This window comes from Trachypithecus francoisi, unplaced genomic scaffold (genome assembly GCF_009764315.1).
Source record: "Trachypithecus francoisi isolate TF-2019V2 unplaced genomic scaffold, Tfra_2.0 Lachesis_group12, whole genome shotgun sequence".
NCBI classification, from domain to species: Eukaryota; Metazoa; Chordata; class Mammalia; order Primates; family Cercopithecidae; genus Trachypithecus; species Trachypithecus francoisi.
In genome coordinates, this window is record NW_022681457.1 from 35,945,561 (window position 1) to 35,962,350 (window position 16,790).

General features: G+C 34.0%; 1 protein-coding gene across 4 annotated transcripts in view; it reads left to right on the top strand.

Annotated features, from left to right (window-relative positions):
• FPGT (fucose-1-phosphate guanylyltransferase) overlaps positions 1-16,790 on the top strand; it is a 35,641-nt gene that overhangs the window by 2,966 nt on the left and 15,885 nt on the right. For 2 of the 4 annotated variants that reach the window (XM_033225313.1, XM_033225315.1), the window contains 2 exons: positions 1,046-1,138; positions 4,137-8,253. In XM_033225313.1, coding sequence (XP_033081204.1) covers positions 1,046-1,138; positions 4,137-5,578 — 1,535 coding nt within the window. In that variant the 3' untranslated portion in view covers positions 5,579-8,253. Of the gene's footprint in view, positions 1-1,045; positions 1,139-4,136; positions 8,254-16,790 lie in introns of those variants that run through there. The other 2 variants (XM_033225316.1, XM_033225314.1) reach the window with 2 other exon arrangements.

The following is a 16,790-nucleotide window of genomic DNA, read 5'->3' on the forward strand; positions in this document are numbered from 1 at the left end:
GAAAGCCCTAGTTTAGGTCAACTTTGCCCTTTGACCTTCCATTGCAGATAGAAATAAATGCTGTTTTTCTGAAGGCTATTTTCTATGTGATACTTAAAGTTGAAGCCCCTTGATACCAGAGATAGGATATCTGTAAATGACATTAGCATTATTCTAATTAGCCAATGTTCTTTTAATCCTTACAACTATGAGGTCAGTACTCTTATTATTTCTTTTCTTTTTTTTTTTTTTTTTTTTTGAAATGGAGTCTTGCTCTGTTGCCCAAACTGGAGTGCAGTGGCGCGATCTTGCCTCACTGCAAGCTCTGCCTCCTAGGTTCACACCATTCTCCTGCTTCAGCCTCCCAAGTAGCTGGGACTACAGGCGCCTGCCACCACGCCCTGCTAGTTTTTTTTGTTTGTTTGTTTGTTTGTTTTAGTAGAGACGACGGGGTTTCACCGTGTTAACCAGGATGGTCTCAATCCCCTAACCTCAACATCCGCCCGCCTCAGCCTCCCAAAGTGCTGGGATTACAGGCGTGATATTATTTCCGTAGATGAGAATCTGAGGTACTGAGAGTTAAATAACTGGCCCAAGATAACTAGTGTGGTAGTTATATTTAAGATTTTTTTTTGGAATTCAAGTTCTAAAAATCTTTTTTTCTAAAGGAACTCTTAACTTGTGTTGTTGATTGTGTCATTTGGGAGAATTATTTAAATGGGCTTTGTGATTTGTAACTCTGTATGAATGCTTATGTTTATCAGTCTTCTAATGTTACAGATTGTGTAATTTATTTCTTTCTTATAATTACTATTTTGGGGAGAATATTACCTCATCATTTATTACTGAGGGTTGTTGTCTGGGTTTCATTGCTAATTTATTGATTGGTTGTTTGCTATGAGACGTTTTTAATTTTGTTCTATTGCCAATACCTTTGGTGTCCATCTATTTAATTATTCCTGAAAGGCAAATCCTCAAGATTATATAACACCTAAATTTACCATCATGACAAAGTTTTAGTAGGTTTCTATTAAATAAATTGTGCATTTTTAACTTTGTTTTTAAGGAAATGGAGGATCAACACTTTGTGCCCTTCAACGTTTGGAAAAGCTATATGGAGATAAATGGAATTCTTTTACCATCCTATTGATTCACTCTGGTAATGTTATACTTTACTAATTTACATTTTCTTTTTAGTCTTTCACCTTTAATACTTTAGAGACTTTTTTCTGTCTTGCAAACACTTTCCTTCTTTTTAAAAAAAATCTTTGAAGTTATTCTGCTTTGAAAACAAATATTTCATGATTTTCATGTTTTTTTTTAGGTTGTAAGTAGTATAGTGGTTTTCACAAATGTTACTCATAAAATTGTAGATCACATATATCGTCAACCTTTTATAAATATTGTTTTCTTTTGGGTATGTATATAGAAAATTATTTTCCTAAGACAACTCATTCAAATATGAATAGTTTCCAGAAATGCTTTAGTGGGGATTTTTCTTTTAAATTTAATTTACATTTTAAGTTCCAGGGTACATGTGCAGGTTTGTTGCATAGGTAAACGTGTGCCATGGTTGTTTGCTGCACCTATCAACCCATCACCTAGGTATTAAGCCAGTATGCATTAGCTATTTTACCTAATGCTCTTTCTTCCTTAATGGGGATTCTTGCTTTGAGGGAAGGCTGGTTTAACACTGTCATTACTAGACTTTTGCCAGTACTTTTTATCTTGCATTTTTGTGTGATTATTGGTAGCCAGAGGCCACAATGCTTAAAAATAAAAGGACAATGTGACAATATACGGAGTGAACAAGTAAATATGTAAGAGAGAAATCACACACATAAAATAAGACATTTTAAAACAGAAAAGTAGGAAGGACATAGCCTCATAATAAAGAAACCTTTCAAATTGAATACATTTAGTTGTGCGAAAATTTTGGGGCCGGGCGGGGTGGCTCAAGCCTGTAATCCCAGCACTTTGGGAGGCCGAGACGGGCGGATCACGAGGTCAGGAGATCGAGACCATCCTGGCTAACACGGTGAAACACCGTCTCTACTAAAAACTACAAAAAACTAGCCGGGCGAGGTGGCGGCGCCTGTAGTCCCAGCTACCCAGTAGGCTGAGACAGGAGAATGGCATGAACCCGGGAGGCGGAGCTTGCAGTGAGCTGAGATCTGGCCACAGTACTCCAGCCTGGGTGACAGAGCAAGACTCCGTCTCAAAAAAAAAAAAAAAAAAAAAAAGAAAATTGTGGTTACATGAAAACCTTTGTTGTTTTTCTCTGTATGTTAAGGGATGAATGAAAACTGCCATGAGCAGACACCCATCCAGGGACAGGTATTTTAGAGTTGTCTGTCTACATGGCTTCCAAAGCACTTTCTCATTCTTATGATTTACATACAAAACAATGATTCTTTGTAAAGATGATGCCAAAGTAAAGCATCCAAGTTCTGGTTTGAAGACTAAAAATGTGTAAAAAAAATCTAATTTACCATTTTATTTAATAAAATAATTATTATCAGTTTAGTAAAAATTAAATTAGATACCAGGAAATGCATAGTTAGATTTTTTTTTATTTTTGCTTTTGGAAATAGATAATTCTTAGTACTAAACTTTACTATTGACTGGTCTTTGAAAAAAGAAAAAAATAGAAAGTTATTAGCTCCCTTTTGTGGAACAATATACTGTGTGCTGCCAAGTGCTTTACATGTATTGTTGATCTTCAGTAATGAATTAACCTTAGCTTACTATAACATTTTTACTTTATAAACTTCTTAATTTTTTTAACTTTTTGACTCTGTTGTAATAACACTCAACTTACAAACACTGTACAGCCGTATAAAAATATTTTCTTTATATCATTAGGGTTTATTCCGTGGTTTTTATTTTTACCTTTTAAACTTTTTGGTTAGAAATGATGACACAAAAACAGTGTAGGCTTAGGCCTACACTGGGTCAGGATCATCAGTATCACTGTCTTCTACCTCTGTAGTCCTACTAGAGTTCAGGAGCTGTCATCTCCTATAACAATGCTGCTTTCTGAAATACCTGCTGAAGGACCTGCCAGAGGCCATTGTATGCTTAACTTTTTTTTGTATATATCGTATGAATTTATTCTAAAATAACAATGAAAAGTATAGTATAGTAAACACAAAAACCAGTAAAATAGTCATTTATTACCAAGTATTGTATTCTATACATAATTGTATGTTCTATAGTCTAGTAAACTGGCAACACAGTAGGTTTGTTTATACCAGCATCACCACAAACATTTGAGTGGTGCATTATGCTAGGACTTTACAATAGCTCCAACATCACTAGGTGACAGGAATTTTTCAGCTTCATTATAATCTTATGGGACAACCTATATAGATGCTGTCCATCTTTGAGCGAAATGTTATGAAGAAGCAAATGACTGTATTTTAGCATTAGTATATTAGTTTTCTATAATTTTATTTTCTGTGAAGTAGATTCTTAATTAGAAGTCTAAACCTGGTTGAAATTTGTTGTTTAAAATGTAGATATAATCTGGGCGCAGTGACTCATGCCTGTAATCCCAGCACTTTCGGAGGCCGAGACGGGTGGATCACCTGAGGTCAGGAGTTTGAGACCAGCCTGGCCAACATGGTGAAACTTCGTCTCTACTAAAAATACAAAAATTAGCCAGGCATGGTGGCAGGCTCCTGTAATCCCAGCTACTCGGGAGGCTGAGACAGGAGAATCACTTGAACCTGGGACACAGAGGTTGTGGTGAGCCAAGATCGCGCCACTGCTCTCCAGCCTGGGTGACAGAGTAAGACTTCATCTCAGAAAAAAAGAAAAAAAATGTAGATACAACATCATGTTTTGGGCCATGGTCCTTCTTGTTTGTTATACATGTAATTCAAAACATTTCACAGATTCTACGGTATACTTAAATTTTTTCCTGACCTATAGTTTTTAAAATTGTGTTATATCAAATGGCAACAAGAGAATTTCTCTTTGAATTTGTAGTCTGGATTTCATTATTCTTTCCTGATTTACAGTAACACGTGGTATATATTAAATATCTTTAAATATATTTTGATTTGTAACTTACAGGTTATTAAACCCTGGGTTTTGAAAATTTTATAAACAATACTACATTTTTAAATGGTTATTTTGTTTTAATTTTATAGGTGGCTACAGTCAACGACTTCCAAATGCAAGTGCTCTGGGAAAAATTTTCACTGCTTTACCTCTTGGTAACCCCATTTATCAGATGCTAGAATTAAAACTAGCCATGTACATTGATTTCCCCTTACATATGAATCCTGGAATTTTGGTTACCTGTGCAGATGATATTGAACTTTATAGTATTGGAGAATTTGAGTTTATTAGGTTTGACAAACCTGGCTTTACCGCTTTAGCTCATCCTTCTAGGTTGACGATAGGTACCACACATGGAGTATTTGTCTTAGATCCTTTTGATGATTTAAAACATAGAGACCTTGAATATAGATCTTGCCATCGTTTCCTTCATAAGCCCAGCATAGAAAAGATGTATCAATTTAATGCTGTGTGTAGACCCGGAAATTTTTGTCAACAGGACTTTGCTGGGGGTGACATTGCCGATCTTAAAGTAGACTCTGACTATGTCTACACAGATAGCCTATTTTATATGGATCATAAATCAGCAAAAATGTTACTTGCTTTTTATGAAAAAATAGGCACACTGAGCTGTGAAATAGATGCCTATGGTGACTTTCTGCAGGCTTTAGGACCTGGAGCAACTGTGGAGTACACCAGAAACACATCAAATGTCATTAAAGAAGGGTCAGAGTTGGTAGAAATGAGACAGAGAATATTTCATCTTCTTAAAGGAACATCACTAAATGTTATTGTTCTTAATAACTCCAAATTTTATCACATTGGAACAACTGAAGAATATTTGTTTTACTTTACCTCAGATAACAGTTTAAAGTCAGAGCTCGGCTTACAGTCCATAACTTTTAGTATCTTTACAGATATACCAGAATGCTCTTGCAAAACATCCTGTATCATTCAAAGCATACTGGATTCAAGATGTTCTATAGCACCTGGCTCAGTTGTGGAGTATTCTAGATTGGGGCCTGATGTTTCAGTTGGGGAAAACTGCATTATTAGTGGTTCTTATATCCCAACAAAAGCTGCCCTCCCTGCACATTCTTTTGTGTGTTCCTTAAGTTTAAAGATGAATAGATGCTTAAAGTATTCAACTATGGCATTTGGAGTGCAAGACAACTTGAAAAAGAGTGTAAAAACATTGTCAGATATAAAGTTACTTCAATTCTTTGGAGTCTGTTTCCTGTCATGCTTAGAGGTTTGGAATCTTAAAGTTACAGAGGAACTGTTCTCTGGTAACAAGACGTGTCTGAGTTTGTGGACTGCACGCATTTTCCCAGTTTGTTCTTCTTTGAGTGATTCAGTTACAACATCCCTAAAGATGTTAAATGCTGTTAAGAACAAGTCATCATTCAGCCTGAATAGCTATAAGTTGTTGTCCATTGAAGAAATGCTTATCTACAAAGATGTAGAAGATATGATAACTTACAGGGAACAAATTTTTCTAGAAATCAGTTTAAAAAGCGATTTGATTTAGAGACATTTTGAATATTGTACACTTTGCCTTTTTGAGTAACATTCCAGAGATAGGTATTTTCTGTAGGCTGTTTCACTGAACTCAATTAATGAAAATTGTATTAATGTAATTCCTGTAGCATAATAATAATAGCACAGAAGTACATATAAATCATTTTTGAAGAAAAATATTTCAAGACTAAGCTGAGAAAATTGATATTTTTTGGATGTATATCAGTATTTTAGTTTTTAATAATGATTGATTTGTGGAGCATTGTTTTTTCACATAATTAGTTTTAAAGATAATTTTCTAAGCATATCTTTAGAATTTTTCCATCTTTTTTGAGGCTTTTGATCCAGTAAAGTTCTAAGTATTCACTGGCACTTCTCTCCTCAACTGTAATTCTGTTTTGAATAATAAAACTGGCATACTGTAGGATGTTCAGAGTAGTGTAGGAATACTGTAGAAATACTTTTTCAGAAACAAATCCATAGCTGACACATTCACTCAGTGCCCAATATATTGTGATTATTTTAGTTAATAAATAACTAGATACAAAGACCTCTGAAATTGATGATAACATTCATATCTCATTAATTTTATCAAAATGAAACTAAAAGTACATATGTATTATACACTTGAACATGTGTTTGTGCATATTTAAATTTTTCCTTTATGTTCCATTCCATAGGAAAACACACACATATGCCCACAAAACTCAGTTATCTGTGGGGAAAATGGTAGTAATAATTGAAATTCATCAATAATCATATAATTTCACTATAGACTTTACTTGTATTATCTCCTGTCAGTCCTTCTAACAAAACTGAAATTACCAAATGAACTGAATTTACTTTTCATCTTATTTTTTGTCCACACACTGGTGATGCTGAGAAACAATAATTGGTCCAAATGCAGACATCAAGACGCAGGCAGGAGAATGGAAAAACTTAGATAATACACAGATGATAAAGTTTCAAGAAAATAAAAATTGGCTGGAATCTCAAGTTATGTATTTCTGTGTTGGTATAAGCATATAAGTGAAAAGTCTTCATACTAAAGTGTAATAGAGAAAAGATTTGTCAGTGTGTTTTTTTTTTTTTAATGAAATAACTAGTCTGTGCTACTTTATGTCAATGTAAAAATTGGTAAACTAGAAGTAACTTGTCCACAACCCTCAGTTACGATACTTGTGTGTGCGTTTTTTTTTTCCCAAAGTTTTTCCCAAGGATAAGATACAAATAAATGGTAGCTATTGTTTAAAATGATTGATTTACTTGCAGATTTTTCAGAGGATGTTATGTGTTTGTCATTCACTAAATGTTCAGAATTGTAGTTTTACCAAATCTAAAGTGCTATCAATTATAAGAATCACCATTATTTTATGTTCCATTAAGAAAAACACAATAAAACATGACACAATGCTTTGTTACTTGAAATTTTCATATTTATTGGAGATCTCTTTTAGTTGTTTTTAAATACAGATTTTTGTTTAACCCTCTTGCATATACATATCAAATAACAAAAAAGTGAAATATTGAATGAATGTACATATAAAATAACAAAAAAGTAAAATATTGAGATATCATCAAGAAATTTCTACAGCTTCACATTCAAACTCTTCAGCACTTTCAGAGCTATTGATATGCATACGTCCACCTAGTACCTTCTGTGCTTTCAGAGTTATTGGTAAGGCTGTATTTCCTGAGTGCTCTTACCACACTTATGTCTGGATTTTTTTTTTTTTTACCTAACTGCAGACCCACAGTCCTGCAAGTTTTGATACCCTTCTGTTTGACAAAACTCAATTTCACTTTTGCTTCAGTTTAATCACAGGTCCTTAGAAGATCAGACCTGTGATTGATTTGTCACAAATTGATGTCATATTAACATGTTAATATGAAAATTATTGTTTAGTAAACCAGAAGTGACCATCTGAAGCCCTCAAATATGGTATTTGTGTGTTTATTTTTTCTTTTTCAAGATTCTTTTTAAAGAAAATATATGATAGCTGTTGTTTAACATTTATTTACTTACAGAGTGTTCAGAGGATGTTATATGTTTATTAAGTGCTCAATACTGTATTTTACCTAATCTGAATTTTAACCATAATCCTGCACAATGCATGGATTCTAGTTGCTTTGAAATGGTTCTTTTCAAAGGACTTATCAAGATCTCTTGCTCTGAGATATATTGCTTGGTGTACAGTAGCACACACATACCACCAATAGTGTACCTAATTCAACTGAAAGGACAGTCATATACACAGCTATGACCAAGTTCACATGTGAGCAAGTAACAACTCCATGACTATTGCTGCCTGACTAATAGCTATTATACTATCATTTGTAAGGCACATTCTGTTTTCTGTGATGTCAAAATGTGGAGAAAAAAGATGAATTAGGAAATGATTCTAACCTAAATGTGTGTTTTAATAAAAGGATCTAGGCAAAACAAAACAAAACAAAACAAAAAAGTAAGTCACTCCTAAATTTAATCACTGAATGTAGTGTACATGATGAGAGAGAAGTATATTTTTGATAAGTGACTAAATTTTGTAACAATCTTAACTTTTCAGGCTTTTCATTTAGTCTCCCAATAAAGATTCGTTTTTTTTTTTTTTCTGAATTTTAACAGCAATAGAAAAATAAGACCTACATGTATAAATTTGAAATTAAACATTTTGTCTCATTTTATAATTTGTATTTTTATAAAATCATGGCACATCATATACTCAAGTGTGTCAAATCCTGCTCTTGTTTGTAACTATAATCCATAAACTTATTGATGGTTTAATAACTGTCAACAAGGGCATGAGAAAAATTCAACATTTGGTAATAATCTTTTACCTTAGGCATTTATTCTCTAAGCAAAGCAGAAATAAAAGATATGTATCACTGTGTACTGATTGAAATAAAGCTTTAAAAATCCAAGTGATACTCTGAAATCGTCAAAAGTTTGATGGCATGAATCCAGGATTAATTCCCGCAACCCCGGATGATCTAGTCATCTTCCGTAGCTACGCAGTACTCCTAATGTTAAGATTACCAAATTCAGCAATAAAGCCAAAATCAAAACCGCCTGTTGTCACATATAGCTGTTAAGTAAACTGCACAAAATCAGAGTTTCTGTTTACATACATCATGATGCCTTCTGGACTTGAGCACCTTGGAGGCTCAGGATTAAGGCACCTCAGTCTAGCCTAGCAGAATTACAATGGAGAGAAGTGAAAACTCTTTAGTAGCTCAAAACCAGCTAAAGGATTTCAGATGCTCTTTTCCTTGTTCATCTAAATCAAGTCTTCATCTGTGTCACGAACTAAATTGTTAAAGACCTTTTTAATTTGCTTAGTGCAAGAAAAATAATAGAAACCATATATCTAGTTAACTTGAGTCTTCTGTGCCTCTAAATTTTGTTTAGACAAAGCCTATTTCTGTTGAAGTTGAGGAACACAATTCTAATAGTAAAATTATTAACATTCCTTGCATTTAACTTTGTCATATTTTCCTTCCTCCAATACTAGTGTGCCAAATTCTGTAACATAATCACATTCTTCATGCTTCCATTTATCTGTATATACAGAAACTTCTGCTTAGGTTTTTTTATATACATAATGAAAGTCTAGTCATACCAGTTTGGTTGAAGAATACTAGTTCTATCCCTGGAAGAGCTGTCTATGTGAGCCATAACAAACCGAACTTGCCATGTCATTCAAACTTGCCAATTTGGCTGTAGTTTAGTAGATGACAACTTTGGGTCAGGTTAATATTTGGGGAAATGGAATAATAAAAGCTGCTGATTTTCCTACTGTGTTGATACTTGGAGGATTGGAGGTGTAGAGGGAAGATGCCTGTAATGAGTGACTATTATCAACTACCTGCATATCAGCTTGATTGTTGACACTTATGTCTGAAGATGTTCATCCCAAGAGTATTATTGTGCATGCAAGTAACTGATTGATACTAACAGAGTTAACATTTTATTTTGGGCTTCTAGGATAAATAGTCTATCTTTTTGAAGCCTCTGGCTGCAGGAATCTCTTAGCCATCGCACATATAAATTTCAACCATTCACACAGAGCAATTCACTTCTGATTGCTATAGACTAGAGCAATCCATCTGCTAGTGTCATTTCCTAGCTATCTGTGCCAGAATTATACTCCTTCAATTGTGCTTCAGTGCATTTCTGAAACAATCTAAACTAAAATGTCTATATTCTTTGGCCACTGGCTTATGATGAGTTACTGATATGCTTGTTGAATCTCCAGCCTCCTTAAATGCTTTTTAAAATCTTTGCTACAACCAACACATTGTAGCTAAGTAATCTGCACATGTGAATGATTTTTTTTTTATTTCTTTTCTTACCAGTATCCACTCTTTTCTCTCTGCAGCACATTCAGATGGTTCAAGTGAGTTTTAATTTACCACTTCCTTGTAGGAGAGTGTCACATCGCCCAGAATAGAATTAAAACATTTACATCTTGAGGCAAAAAAACTTTTAAAATACAACTATGTCGAAATCAAGTAAGTGTTCATTTCATTTGCAGGTTTAGAAATGTTGCACTGCTTAATGAAGTTTACGTGAGTGGTTTGTTTCCTATTATTTTTAGCCTTGGGGTTTGAGAAAGTAAATTATGTCTGTCAATATGCTGTTCTTTAGAGAAGTTTCAAATATTTCTAGAACTAGAAAACTTGGACTACACAAAGAAATAATTATGAATAGATCAAGTGGCCCAAGTTCAGATTTTAAATGTACAGGCACACTGACAAGTCATAAATTAAAAATGCACTAATTATATATCACTGGGATCAATCTTTAATGAAATTGAATAAGAAAGATCATCACTCATTATGACTGGTTAAAGTTGATAGAGCTTCTAATTAAGCATTATCCAGTCAAATAAAGAGCTGTCTATGGAAGCTAGCCTATGAGGAAGGAAGGAGAACGTTTTAGAGTAATTCTTTTTTACTTGTTGCAACAGGTGATTCTTCAATACAAAATAAATATTTACCATGAGTTCAGTGAGAAGAAGCAATTTACAAAATTAGCCATGTTTCTTTTGTCTTCGATTATGTATCCCTAGACTACAAACGTGCTGCAATTTTCCATAACATAAAAATAAATAAGCAAAAACAAAAACAGTAATTCTCTTAGCCATATTATTTCATCAAGATGTAGTCAGCCTAGTTTCATCTACAATGAAACCTAAGTTGTACTAGCCGTCATAATATACCCAACACTGAATTCTAGATTCAGATATGTACCTCCCTGCTTTGTATCCCTCCCTTACTGGAAAAAGGGAGTAAGGTAATCTCTTTCATCTAGATAAATGACACAGCCATTCACCAAATTGCTCAAGGCAAAAACCTGGAAATTTTCCATGACTCTTCAGGTACTTCCCCTCATCCTTTTCATCCTGTTTTCAACAAGTGAAATATATGAAATGAAAAACACATGAATATGAAAAACACAACCAAAATCCATCCACCTCTCTCAACTTGTTCAGCTACCACTGTTTTCTAGACGAATGCAATTTTTTTTATATCCTACAATGCCTTATTGTATACTGTAATAACAATGATCTGACTTTTATAATCGCACATGAAGGCAAAGTTACAGAAAGCCTACAAAGGAAAGATTTAAAAGATTGGCACTGAGGTGTATGAGGCGTTGAAAGAAAAAGGAATACTGTGGCCATCTCAACCTTGCTTCACTAATGTAGTACTGTTTTTGTATCCCATTTTGCTCCCCTGAAGACTACCTTTCAAGACAAAGATTCATACTACTTTCTGACATTCTACACTTTATTTTCTCCATGAAGTTTTGCCTGGTGATAGTCTGCAATCTCTTTACCACCCACATTGTTGTTTTTTACCTTTTTCATATTTGCTACATATAATCAGATGTCACCTGGAAATTTGCTTTCCCTTTAGATTTAGGCAGCGTTAGTTGAACCTCTATTCTAAACCCCATAGATGTCAAAAACTTCTCTCAAATATCTGTGAAATTCCCAAAGATCATATGTCTTCATAATTACTTTGGTCTGTAAGCTTCCATTTCTGTTGAGTTAGTTCTGTTTGGGTTTGCATGTGATTTTCTCACAATTCTATGAGCTGAGCACCTATTTTTCACTATGTGAGTCTCAAACTTTTCCTCTTTCTCACAATTAGGGCATCACCACATCCCCTCCAGAAAAAGGCCTTCTCACACAAATTTTATGTGTAGCAAATTTCTCTGAATCATTGGAGCTATGGAGGAAGGTGCTGGAAGGAAAGAGAAGGATACATATCAGAGTACAGCATTAAGTAATAATTGTTCTTAGAAATCCTTTGGCATCCTCATCACCAAGACTTTCTTCACTAGCTATTTTTTTTATAATCCAAAATTATGTCTAACTTTGTTTCTCTTCCTCAGACCAACTTCTTCCATCCCATTACGAGATATGCATACATTGTTTACATTGTAGACATATAGCATTTATCTCTACTTTCTCTTGTGTCATTAATTTTCCTCCTTTAATGGATTATTCTCATCAGTACACAAATATTCTGTGATTTTTCCAAAATAAAAAAAAAAAAACCTTGACTACACTTCCTTCAGGTATTACTTTATTTCTTTGCTCCTTTTACACTAAAATTTTTAGAATATATTGTCTATTCTTCCATTCTTCAGTTCCTATCTTCCTATTTACGCTTCAACCCAATTCAGACTTTTAGCACCCCTCTTCATCACTACTACTCCATTAAACTTGTTCTTCTGAAGATTTCCAGAGCTCTCGACTTTGCTAAATCCAGGGGTCATTCTTGGTCTAATCTTCTTGCCCTTTAAACAGCATTTATCTCAATTGATTACTTCTTTGACTTGCATTCTTTACCTGGATTCAAGGAACCCCAATTACTGGTTCTTTTTCTAACTTATTGGTCACTCTTTTTAAGTCTCTTTAACTGATTTCTCCTTATCTTCCTCCCCTCGTATCACTAGAAGGTCACAGATACTTGTGTTTGAATTACTCTATCCACATTCACTCCTTTGGAATACCATCCATTCTTATAGCATCTATGTGTTATCAATTCTCAAATCTGTATTTCTCATTATCAAAATGTAACTCTCAAATTGTTAAAATATGAATCCATAAATTGTGAGCATAGGTCAGAATTTAATTAATGAGGAAACTAGCAGGATTATGAAGTTGGTTTTATATTATACCAGATGCTACAAGGAAGAAAATTTATATACAACATTATAAAGAATTTTGTCCAATACTAGAGTACATTTTCTTATGAGATAATAGGCTTAAGAAAAAAGTCCAAAAGACAATTTAGCAAGAGTTTTCTCAAGAAGTTCTTATTTTAGATAAGAGGTAGGGCCTGGAGGCAGGGAACATAAGGCTGATTCACACTTAAACTATGGCAGGAAATATCCTTTCCAGAGGGTGTATGCAGAGTAAATGACTTTAACTTTACTTCATCCTCTCCATTTACATAGGGCATACACCGAGTAACCATTGGAAATCTCTAGAGGGTATTTAAACCCCTGCAAATTCTGTAATGGCATCCATGAGACCCTATGCTCGGGCTCACTCCCACACTGTAGAGTGTACTTTCCTTTGGAATAAAGTTCTTCATTCTTTCTTCGCTTTGTGTGTTTTGTCTAATTCTTTGTTCAAAATGCCAAGAACGTGGTCACTGTCCACCAGTAACAGGATTAGATAATGACTGTGGGTTGGGTTTCCTGAAAAGCAGAATCTGAGATACACTTTAGAATGCAAAATATTCTTAAGGAGGGCCTGTGGGACTAACACTTGTACAAGGAAGGGTAGAGAGCAAAACAGAGAAGAAGAAAGTGAAGCTGAGATGCAATGCCAAAGACAGCCTTAATTGGCTAATCCCAAAAGGAGCTGTGGATACTAGAATAGCACTTGAGTATTTCCCAAGTTTAACCTGGTTGGCCAGGATTTATACCACACATCAATTATCTTTTCTCAGGTGCCCAATTGATAAGGAATACAATGGACAAGATATCTTTTTAGGAATAAGGCAGTATGTGAAAGGGGACTGACCCGTGAAAGCTGTCTACTGACAGCACTTGCAGTAGCTGAGGTAATAAGCTCTTCATTGAAGAAGTGATATGGGTGCCATCACAGTGTTCACCACAGTAACATTATAAAGTCCAACTCAATTCCAAGGTTCAATTTCTATATGTAACTATTTTAATGAAACATTGTTATGTCAAGTTGAATTATGACTTCCAAACTAATCATGCAATATTGTACTTATTTTAAGTATACCCAATCCAAGAAGAAACTATACTTTAGTAGATATGTCAATCATTGATTTACAGAAGCTTTTTTTTTGTAATACTGTCACAAATCTACATGATAATCCCTAGTGCCAGATTTTACTTTTGACTAGCTGAGCAAGCTAAAATATTCATAAATTCACATGAAGCCAGATGGCTTCCCACTGAATATGCATTTGAATGATTCCTGTACATTATTTATTCCAAGAAGTACACAAAATATACCATCATCATAGCAGAGACTCCTAATAAGTTTGTTTCAGAAAGGAGTCAAGGAATAACAGGTGTCCAATGCTAACTATATTTTGCACTAAACCGTGATTCTATGTATATTTGAGTATTACTAACAGCAGACTCCATATAGTTATTTTCTATTAGTCTCTGAAATACCAGGAATCTGAAAGAAGGAAGGTTCAGCAAGAATGACTAGCATTTTGGGAAAAAGAGGATTTAACATGGCTAGCATAACTTCTTAATAATTTGCTTAGTTATCTAAAATATTGAAATGTACAACACAAAGTATTAACCATTTTTGTCAAGTCTATCAGTATGTTTTTAGGGATACTTTTTTTTCAGATTAAAATCACAGATGTGAATTTGAAATGAAAATATAACTTAATCATTAAAAGCTTTTTCTCCAACATATTTGGGGAGAGAAGAAATGAAAATAGCATTTTTTTCTTTTTTAATTCATAAAGTTTTCCTTTCATTTAAATCTGCTATGTCCCTTTTTAAAGTTTCCTGTTCTCTGGACATCTATCATCATTGCTGTCCCCACCTTCCGTCTTCTCTTTTTTCCTTCAAATGTGATAATCACTGTTGTTTTCTAAACCATATCTAATAATTCTACTGTCTAAAGTCAGGGTGGATATGCTTCTGATCTTTGTTCTTCAGCGTTATATTGCTATGCTTTCATGTATATCTTTGATTGACTTTGTTTGTTGGTCATTGTCCTTAGCAAAGTTATTTGCCGAAGTTTCCCATGGCCTAAGATGAATGGACTCTCCTGTAGAGGCTTTGTATTTGCTTCTATCACGAGACCAGAGAGGCATTGCCACTTAAGAACTACCTTAGATTAAGTTCAAGAGTGAGCTTCTCTGACTTACTAGGCTCTGTATAAATCCAAAGTGAGTATTTTTGTAGCAATAATTTCTCAGGAACCTTACTTTACTTTCTTTTCCTTCTCTTTTTTTCTTTCCTTCTTCTTTTTTTAATTTATTTCTGCTCTGCTTAACAGCAAGGCAAGCTGCTTGGCAATTCTTTGGTTTGGAATAAAGGAGGACGTATTTACTTCTGGTTGATCCTTATCCAAAGGCATATTTTTGGGAGGCTTTAGATTAATGTGTCAAGGACATCCTCTAAGAATTTCCGACCTGAGGAAACACTTGGCCACCCTCTGGTTCCTTAGAACCTAAGTTTAAGTGTGTGCTTTTGGCAAATTCCTCAGGGCAAAAACATATTCCATACCAACTATATTTCTTACACAAATAAATATCCACTTATATTTCTGGGTTTAAGCACTTTCTTGAAATGGTTTGTGTATACAACTTTATTGTTTTTAGTTCCTCATTGTTTTTTGTGATTATGACTTTTATACTTAGCATTTAAAATCAGTCCATTATTGTCACTTTTGTGAAACATAATTCTAATTCTGTGTTACCTTATCGACTTATTATCCAACATTTTCACTATATTTTAGTTGGTAGAGGGTATGGTATGTTAGTGTAGGGGATAGTACTAGTAGATGATATATTTTATAAGGAATATTACAGTCATGGAATATAATGATCATGAAAATGCTAAACATATGAAGAAAAAACAACAAATAAAATAAACATTTAGACCCTTATCCCATTTATCCCCCATCCCATAAGCCACATGATGGAGTAGACAACTCAGCACCTAGCATGATGCCTGCTATGAGATGATAAACCATGTTAAATCTTTTAGAGAGAAGATCAGAATAAACATAAGCAGACAAAAGTATGTTAAATGTATATTTTTTGAAATAGGAAATAAGCCTACATAATTTCCTTTAAAAAAGTCACCATTTATAGTAGATAGAACATATACACCAGTTTTAGACCCTCTCTGACTTCAAATTGTCACAATTTGAAGTTAATTATGTGCCAGGATATTTGATCAACACTAAGAATATTTTATCCCTTGCTCTCAGGGTTCTTCCAGTTTAGTTGAAGATAAGAAAGGGAAAAAAAATGCAATAATTCCTAGCTAGAGCTACCATAAGTAAGGCTTTCGACTAGTCAGCCAAAGAAACTAACAAAAGCTACATGAGGAGGAAAGATCTCTTAGTCTGGTAGGTGAGAGTGCTCAGTGAATAGGAAGGTCTAAAAGAAACCCCATCGCAGTGTAGTGTGTCACTTCAGAAATCACATGGAAGTGTAAAAGTGGCTTGGGAAAAGGTCTAAACTTGATTAATTTATAGTATTTTATATAAATGTGCAGGTAACTTTATATTTACATAAATACACAGGTACCTTAGAAATTAAACCTCTGACCAAATTATGATTAACAATTTATTTCAAAGAAGGGGAAAGAAGAGAGAAAGTGGTATGTGTTTGTGTGTGTGTATGTAATATGGGAGTGATAGTCCCAGTATTTGGCTACCAAATGACAAAATTGACTTTAGACATTGATGGATACTAGTGAATAGGGAAACAAATAATAATAATTAATGTCTTCCCACAGATCACTTCCTAATAAAACACTGTAAATTAAAGGATATGGTGATTTATGTTATAGCTTTGCTTAATGATAAGCACCACTTACTGAACTGTGTAGAACTGAAACAAGAGAGAACTGGAAAAGAGAATCTTCACAAATGCATTAACATAGTACAAATATTGTACAGAAAACTATTTACTTTGAACCTGAAAAAACTTAAATTAGATTTCAAAACTTTAGTGTTTAATCC